At 43.0% G+C, this 9,625-nt stretch overlaps 1 protein-coding gene across 1 annotated transcript in view; it reads right to left on the reverse strand.

Annotated features, from left to right (window-relative positions):
• The window catches only part of LOC311232059 (axin-1-like), a 34,281-nt gene extending 25,763 nt beyond the window's left edge, over positions 1 to 8,518 (reverse strand). The window contains 4 exon segments of the mRNA XM_084318732.1: positions 459 to 652; positions 5,247 to 5,840; positions 5,842 to 5,952; positions 8,364 to 8,518. Coding sequence (XP_084174858.1) covers positions 459 to 652; positions 5,247 to 5,840; positions 5,842 to 5,952; positions 8,364 to 8,402 — 938 coding nt within the window. The 5' untranslated portion in view covers positions 8,403 to 8,518.
• Positions 8,519 to 9,625: the final 1,107 nt, after the last annotated feature.

Genomic DNA, 9,625 nt, shown 5'->3' on the forward strand with positions numbered 1-9,625 from the left:
AATTCCTAACTGAACTACATTTCTACAAGTGTTGCATTAGGGCTGGGCGATTAAGCGAAAAAAGAAATCGCGATCTCGATTCATAGACCTATGTAATCTCATTTCTAAATTATGATTAGACGATTTTCTTTTTTTTTTTTTTTTTTTTTTATACTTTACTTTTTTAAATGACGATTCTGACTTGAGTTATTTTGTATGTTACAAGAGACTTTTAAGTTTAAGTCAAGCACTTTCATATGTGTTATGTTTAAGTTTAAGTCAAGCACTTTGATATATGTTATGTTGTCCGTTTAAGAAAGAGTGCAATAAATGATTTTATTGAAAAAAATAAGAATCGTGATCTCAATTCTTAAGAGAGAAAAATCATGATTCACATTTTTGCAAGAATCGCCCAGCCCTGCTATGTTGCATACTGTATAATGAAGACAAGAGAGACACGTGGTCGGCTGGGTGCCTACCTCCACTCGACATCTTCGGCGAGCGTGGGGAGGTACCCAGGCACGGGCTTGACTGTGCCTGAGGAAGGGCTCTGGTCGCTGGGGTTGGGCTTGGGGCTCTCCCCTCCCGTCCGAGTGTACTCCAGGTACAGATCCGACTTGAGGAACGAAGGATAGGTGTTCTCCTCCATGGTGGTCTGGATGTCTGTCTGGGCCTGCAGGATGCACACAAATAAATCAGTAACAGACAATTCCTGTAATGGAGGTCTTGCACAGGGTAGTTCTTCCAGTATGGCTGCCTGTAACCATTGGTAACGACTTTCAAAAAGAAAATGCCTACTTTATGTGCAGTGGTAGAGTAGGTCAAACACAGGAAAAGCATGCTATTACTGTTCCACTGCGACTTTACAATATTCAGTACCAAAACACCAAATGATTACACATTTGTTGATATATTGCTCATATATATATATATATATATATACACACATAGAAACCATTGTTTTGCACATAGCAACCATGTTGGAAGACACAGAACAGCACAAACATTACATGCACAGCCTCTATATTCTGTCTGTGACTGGTAACAAGACATATTTTAACATGTAAACAACCAGACTCTTATAGTTCTATAATTAAATTTAGCAGACAGAATGTGTCTGGTGAGTGACGACTTCATGAATTCACCAGCCACTGTGGATGAAATAGTTAATATCCTGCCTTGACACAAGCACAATTCACACGGCCAGGTTTAATAGAAGCCGTGTGTGGAACAACAGCCCACCCCGTAGAACTGTGATGGACAGGATACCATCACAGCAAGATGCACATTAGAACTGGAGATGCACATTGCACAGATACCTCTTCTTCACTACTCATTATCAGTGTTGCGTTCCTCATATCAACACTGGTTGCACGCGCGCTAATGACGCCGCGTGCACGCGCGCTCCCGCGCATGCGCGCGCATAAATGTTCCCTCGCATAAGGACAGACTAATAAAAGACAGTGCCTAATTGCTTCTACGAATGGAATGTAACACCTGACGACCGGCGCTATTGATATACAAAGTAGCCAGCAGGTGGGTACTGCGAGTTGGCGCATCAGTCGAGTGCATCGCATTCCTGTGTGCACGCGCTTCTGCTCACAACTTTGGTTGCACGGCGTCACGCAACCCCCCGTCCCATGAGCAACGCATCACTGCTCATTATCAATTGGCCCATATCAAACCCTGCCCTCTTTTTTCTTGATCCTCCAATCACAAGCTTTCTCCAGACAAGCAAGGGTTGTGGTTGGAGGATCGGGACAGAGAAAAGGGCGGCGCTTGAGATAGGTAAATAAAGTACTATACTTTATGTACCGGCTAATAGCAGGTACTAAGGTACACGTATCCGTACCGAGCCGTTTCAGTGTGTACCGTGCCGTACCGAACGGCTGTGTATCGTACGAATACAACGGTATGTTAACCACTAACGACCGCCCCCGGGGCCTGTTTTTTTCACAATCTAATATAATTATTATTATTATAATTATGTTTTACAAGTCGACTATTAATTTCAATATAGAATATTCGTTGTCAGCCCTACAAGTACAATTAGTTACTGCACACTACATCACCCCTGAGTGGAACATGGAAAGCCAAACTTTCCCCCACTGTACCGAAAACCCGTACCGAACCTTGACTTCAAAACCGAGGTACGTACCGTACCGTGGTTTCTTTGTACCGTTACACCCCTAGCAGGTACTGATCCAATCCATTACTGAACAATGTAGCCTAGAAGTAAACCATTAGATGAGTGAGACAAAAATGCTCAATTAAAATGTTCTCTCCATCAGAGCTAACGTCCTTCTATGAGCAAGAAAAAGGCAGAAAATCTATTCGCTTTGCTTTGATATCCAGCATATTACACATGGTTCTTGATATCAGACTTGTTCAGAATTGGGTAATTCTCCAAAACCGACTATTTTAGCTTAAGTATTGACCTGATGTCAAGCTCGTTAGAACTTCTACAAGCCTTTTTGATACAGCGTGCATCATTGCTGGAGCGGAGCCTCAAGTGTCATCCACAACCATCATATCATATCAAATGTGGGTTTTACGATACACCGATTTGGATCGACACATCCGATTCAAAGGGCAAGGGTTCAATTCAGTCTATATTGTGTGGATGGATTAGTGGCGGTATGAACTCACAGGCCAGGTAGCTATACAACCAGTGGTTCTACTCGGGCTGGACGGTTTACTGGCATTTTAAGGCATACCGTACAGCTGTCAAGCTTCGAAGCCTAAGCAGTCTTTACCAACAAATAATCAAAGCTTCATTCTTCCTGCGCAGTTCCAATGCAGAGGGTAAATGAGAGCTATGGGGCAGATATGAGGCAGGTATATACTATATATATATATATATATATATATATATATATATGTGTGTGTATATATCCACATCTGTCTGACTATACCTGCATGTAATCCTTACATATCTGTAGATATACTATATTATTACTCAGTAGTACTCATTTATATATACTCCAGTTTAATCACTTGTACATTATATATTGCTATTGCACATTACGGTTACATTTGCACTCTGGTTTAGATGCCAACGTACTGTACTTGTGCTGTATAATGACAATACATTTTAATCTAATCCAAGTTCTTATGACTAATGTGACTTCCAAGTATGAGGAGAAACTATTTTCAATAGACCTATCTCAAACCCTGCCCTCTTTTCTTGATCCTCCAATCACAACTCGGACAAAAGCGACAGTTGTGATTGGAGGATCAAGAAAAGAGGGCAGGGTTTGAGATAGGTCCATTGAGGGGGGGGGGGGGACAACAACAACGAAGCATTTGAATCTTGATTTGTAAAAGCAGATGCCGGCCAAATACTGTCATATATTTTGACCATATCCATGTCGGGCTTGTTACAAAAAAAAGGTTATATATTACTTGCTACTCATTTCAAAAGTACATCAAATGTTTTTGTATAGCCCGAAATCACAACAAATTGCTCCCGTGGGCTTTACACAGATCAAGAAGAAACATCACATAATAATATATTACTTTACTTATTACTCCCTGGGAGCAGTAGTTCATTACACCACTCATTATATATTACATTATCACTTCCTTTCATACCTTCAGAATGCCGTGCAACTACATCATAAGACTACATGGCCTGTGTGCCTCTGTGTGAACGTCATGATCACGTCAGGGACCAGGGTAACCAAACAGCACAGCTCTCAAACCAGACACAGTGACAGGCTAACTAGCACTGAACTAGACCATTGTTTTCAACGGAGGGCGCGGACGTGGTGGTGCCTTCAAACCCAGCGAGAGGAGCGCAGCGTGACTGGTTTGAAAATCGCTGGTAACTGGAAACCACCAGCTTTTCTCCTGCCTGGTAACTCGGGCTCGATCAAAAGCAAAAGCACAGCTGGCTCAAATTGATGAAGGACATCTCGTCTTGAATGACTCGCCGCCGTTGTGCTGTTGTAAGCTAGCAGGTGTTTTTGAGGAGAATTGAGGTCGTACTTTTCGCGGTGGAAAGTATAGGGCTATGTATAGGGCTTGGCGATGTGGTGCCGTTGTAGGCTAGCAGGTGTTTCAGGAGAATTGAGGTCGTACTTTTCGCGTTGGAAAGTAGGGGCTAAGTACAGAGCTCCTCTCACACTCCAAAAGAATGAAAGAGCGCTGATGATTTTACTCCGATTTAATTATATATATATATTTTTTTATAATCAAATTTTATTTTCATATTCGATGCCCATCGAACGAAGCTTTGAAGTATTTAAGACAGCCCTAGCCAAATTAACCGTCTGTAGCGTGGTAACGAAAGGGTTAACCTTCTGTAGTGTGGTTGTGAAAGGGTTAACCCTTTGTCGTATGGCAGTGAAAGGGTTAACCTTCTGTATTGTCGCAGTGAGAGGGTTAACCCTTTGGTAGTGTGCAAGATACGTACAGCAAGAAAACCCCAGGAACTCACAAAACACACGATGCAACTTCAGCAGTTTGTAGTTGCAACTTGCTATTAAACTCTATTCTACTGCTATTAAACTACATTCTACTGCTATTAAACTACATTCTACTGCTATTAAACTACATTCTACTGCTATTAAACTACATTCTACTGCTATTAAACTCCACTATACTGATATTAAACTACATCCTACTGCTATTAAACTCTATTCTGCATGGTTTCATCCTTTTAGAGTGCGAGAGTCCCCACTTTTGACATTGGATTTACTTACTAGTATGCACACCTAATTCCCCTGAGCACAATTTGGATAGATTACAGATGACAACAATGTTCGTCTTGGAGTAACGACGAGTAATTGACATCCCTCAACAACAATTCCACGCCATGTCATCTTTGTTTGGGGGGGTGACTGAAATGCACATCTGAGGTTTCTTCCCTTTCTTTTCCTACAGAGGTTTTCTGCAAGAGTTCTTCTCCTTATCTTCATTGGGGGGTTAAAGGCTTTCTACTGAACGCACAGAGAGGAAATTGGTATCCATCTTCTCGTCCGACTCTGGAGAAGACGGTAAGTGCATTTCCCATAATGTTGGCATGTTCCTTTAAGCCAGGGGGTGTTGTTCCATTGTAGGCCTGTGATGAAGCCCACTGAGATATGTACAAATAAATCTGACTTTGACCGTTTGATGGGAAACTAATATTATATCACTGAAATTTGAATTGAATTACTCACTACTGGGAAGTATTACCGTTACTACTAGTAATGCATTATACACAATATGGCCCGGCCCTGGGTTCTACCAAAGTTCAATATCACAGCCTGTTTGGTGGTTACCTGTTCGAACATGGCGGGGTCTGGATGCGGCCTGACCACACAGTCTCTGATGAAGCTCTTGGTGGCCGCCTTGATCTGCCGGGAGACGATCCCGCTGCCGTCCACGATGTACTTCCTGTATATGGCCTTGGCCAGCTTGGCCCTCTTCTCCTGGCCGGTCTTGCGGAACCCCGAGCAGGCGAACCAGAAGTCCAGGAGGTCCGCACACCCTTCCTGGCACAGGAAATTCCGGAACAGCTGGATGCCTTCCTGGTCGTCCAGGAGAGAGTGAAGCGACTCGGCCCACTTCAGGTACGGCGGGGTGGGCGAGGCGGAGCCCTCGGGCTCGTAGCCCAGGTCCAGGTCGGGGCGCCGCGGCGTGGCAGAGGAAGAAGAGGGCGTGTAGCTGCCGGGCAGGTCGGCCATTTTCGACGTGGAGGAAGATTGAGGGTAGTTGTTGTAGAGGGGCTGGGAGTGGTGGGGGTTTGGACGGGCGTTGGTGGACTGGGCCGGCGGGGGGTCCAGGTCAGACCCCTCCTCGCCAGGGACCGGGGGCCGCGGAGCATCCTCCGTAAAATGGGCGGGGCCGCCCAGAGAGGCCACAACCCCGCCCCCAACCCGGTAGCCAATCCCGTGCATTTCTCGGACGACACTCATGTCTCTGGTTGCAGGACGCAGAGGTCAGACCTGCCCCTGTGGCGATGATTCTGCTAACAAACGATTCTCCCTGAGAGGATGGAGAGAGAGGGAGGAAAAGAATAGCCCACATCAGATACAGTACAAAGACAAAGGGGGTGAGATGAGTGACAAAGAAAACAATGACGGATACAAAGAAAACAATGACGGGTAGAAGAAAACAATAACAGGCAGAAAGAAAACAAAGACAGGTAGAAAGAAAACAATAACAGGGAGAAAGAAAACAATGACGGGAGAAAGAAAACAACGACAGGTACAAAGAAAACAATAACAAGCGGAAAGAAAACAAAGACAGGTAGAAAGAAAACAATAACAGGCAGAAAGAAAACAAAGACAGGTAGAAAGAAAACAATAACAGGCAGAAAGAAAACAAAGACCGGTAGAAAGAAAACAATAACAGGCAGAAAGAAAACAAAGACAGGTAGAAAGAAAACAATAACAGGGAGAAAGAAAACAATGATGGGGAGAAAGAAAACAACGACAGGTACAAAGAAAACAATAACAAGCGGAAAGAAAACAACGACAGGTAGAAAGAAAACTACAGATAGAAAGAAAACAACGACGGGTAGAAAGAAAACAATAACAGGTAGTCCTACAAGAAAATGACCTTGTGAAATCAAAACGACTTGTGGTCGGGAGTCGGGACCATTAATATGATGAATGGGCTCCCTCTAGCCGATTCCCGGCTGCATCTGTACTGTACCGCTACACTTTGCTTGCTTCATATCACAGCCGGGCAAATGAGCACAGCTGAAATTAACTTTAGATCTCTGGAGGGGGTTTGTTTTGGTATGTCATGTCATTTTATTTTACTTACCTAAACATTAAATCCAGGACACTTATCCCTAAGTTGTTGAAATGGTCCAACTTCTTTAAGCAGAGAGATTTTCTAATCAAGATAGCAGCCCCCAGAATACAGACAGACTCTCCATTGAAATGTTGATAAGCTGGACCATTGCAACAACTTCAGGTTACGTGTTTAACAAATAAGTGGCCCGGATAAAAAGGCTATATAAAATACTTCTAAGTAAGTAAAATATAATTACATGACATGCCCTACATGCATCTAAAATGTATTTCAATCCATGTTCATTTCCCCCGGCTGTGATATGAAGCGAGCAAAGCGTAGCGGTACATAATATACAGCCAGGAACCAGCAAGGTTCCCTCTAACAATCCTTGATCAAACTAATATCTTGTGCCGACTTTAAAATGGGTAAATCTACTGGCAGGCTAACAGTTTGAGACTGTGAGAATACACAATACAGTGCCTCCTCCTCCTCATCATACTTAAACTGTCACCCACAAACTCACCAGAGAGAAGACAAGGTTTTGGCACTTTAGTTCTCACACATTCAAAGTTGGAATCACAGCTATTGTTCAGCCTCATTATGAAGTCACCTGCCAAAAATGTTTGGTAACCTCTGTCTTGACACACTAGGTCTCATTCCTCTCTCTCTCTCTATCTCTCAGCCCTCACCAGCACAGGGGACAAGCTAAATGAGAGGCTGCTGAGAGAACAGCATAGAAATAAGACGTGGTGAATGATTGATTCATTAAAAAAAAGAGGCTGTTTGACTTGAGAGACAAACAGCCATTGTAATAACGAATAGCACTAGTAGCCAACATGGCTATAGAATGCCAGCTAAGCATGTTTGCTAACAAGCTTGTTAACTAGGTGGGTTTATTATAAGTCTGACATTACAACGCCAATGTGTTGTAAGTAAACAAAGTCCAGAAATAATCAAATGGATGGCTAAAGCACTCGAAGGCTAATAATGCAACTAAGTAAATTAGCTAGCTAAACAGTTGGCTGCCCAAGTTTTAGTTCTTAAGCGTGTTTATTAATAGTTTAGCCAGCTAGCTAGAGCTAACATGGGGGAAGCTACCAGTTAGCCAGCAGTGGCAACAATAAAACTGAAACTTCGTGTTAGCCCAAGTCAGTAGAGTAGGTAGCTAAGCATGTGAATCAGGTTTAAGTGAATCGGGTACCGTTAGCTCGCTAACTAGCCCTGTTGCTTTTGAAGTGAGAATCTCATTCATCTTGGCCTGCTGCACAGAAGACGGTGGGGGGATGGGTACAGAAACAAACTCTACAACCACATAAGACATAAGGCCTGTGTTGGACTTCAAAAACACACATCAGTTCATCGGGGAGTTCGGTTCTGTTCGTAATCGTATATCCACAAGAGAACGGGCGATTACGATTAAATAATCGCAGTAGCTAACACTGATCAACGTTGTTCGATCCGAAACCTTCGATCCGAAATCACAAACAACACAAGAAAAGCCAGGGCACGTTTTTTCTTCACCCCTACTGGCTGCTGCTGCGGCTAGGCTAGCTAGCTAGCTTAGCTTAGCGTTAGCTTAGTTTGGTTAGCTAGCTAGCTAGCGTTTAACATCCCATCATGTTTTTTGTTGATCAAAGTGTCCCGGTTCCTACCGTCTCTTCTGAAAGCCCGGTTCCCGTAATCCGCCGCATTGGGGAGACTGGCGTGAACTGTGTGCGCCTCCAAAACGCGGCATAACAAGGACAGCTTTCTGATGATATTAAATATTAACGAAAATATAAGAGACCGTCGCCTTCATGCCCTCTCAACTCCCCATGTTGTAGTAGGTCGGTCGGTCTCTCTCTCTCTCTCTGAGCAATAATACAGAGCGGGGGAGACGTGCGTGATACACGCCATGCAGTGCGTGAGGTGAGCGTGTGTGTGGTACGCTCATAGAGTTACAATAGATAGAAATGGTGTTTTTGATTGATTGATTGAAAACGTTATTAACAGATTGCAGAATGGGTACAATACAGTACAGCTCAATACACAATTGTTAAGGGGATGCATGAATGAATGAATGAATGAAAACTTTATTTAACAGATTGCAGAATGGGTACAATACAGTATGGCTCAATACATACAATACGTTTGTCTTGTTTCCATCAGGGTCCCCCATTTTCAATTCATATAGAATGTGCAGACCAGAGAAAGACTTTCATCTTGTTTACATCAGGGCCCCCCATTTTCAATTAATCATAAGCCTCTGGTACCCTCTGGTATACACCTATGATAACTGCTATAAAATGTTTACATTTTGACAATGTTGTCCTAAAACATGGGTGACCTGCAGCGGCCAGTTTCACAAAGTTATTTATAGGGCTAGTAGACCAGGCCCAGGGGCCAATTGCACAATGGTAGACTTTGTCAAAGAAAAGTATTTAGTCAAAGTCTACATTTGTGAAATTGGCCCCTGGTCTTGGTCTAGTAGTCATATATGTTATGATGAATTGAAAATGGGGGACCCTGATGTAAACAAGACGAAAGTCTTTCTCTGGTCTGCATCCCCTTAACAATTGTGTGTATTGACTGAGCTGTACTGTATTGTACCCATTCTGCAATCTGTTAATACAATTTTCAATCAATCAATCAATCAATCAATCAAGAACTAAACAGCTGTAACTGAACAGGATTAAACAGCTTTGTGCAACAGGTGAAGTCATCTACTATCATCGGACTCATGCTCTCTGAGACTCAATGGAACCAATGGTGATTTATAATGACACCAGGCCAGCACATTATTATTACTAATCATAATATTCAGTGATGCAGTGGTAAAATCAAAGGTGGATAAACTATGATGAATAATGACCAAATACAAAACCAGAAGAATGCACTCAGTAGATTGAGACGACAGATATTGCCAGTCTCAACA

This window comes from Notolepis coatsorum, assembly GCF_963971535.1.
Source record: "Notolepis coatsorum genome assembly, chromosome: 7".
NCBI lineage: Eukaryota > Metazoa > Chordata > Actinopteri > Aulopiformes > Paralepididae > Notolepis > Notolepis coatsorum.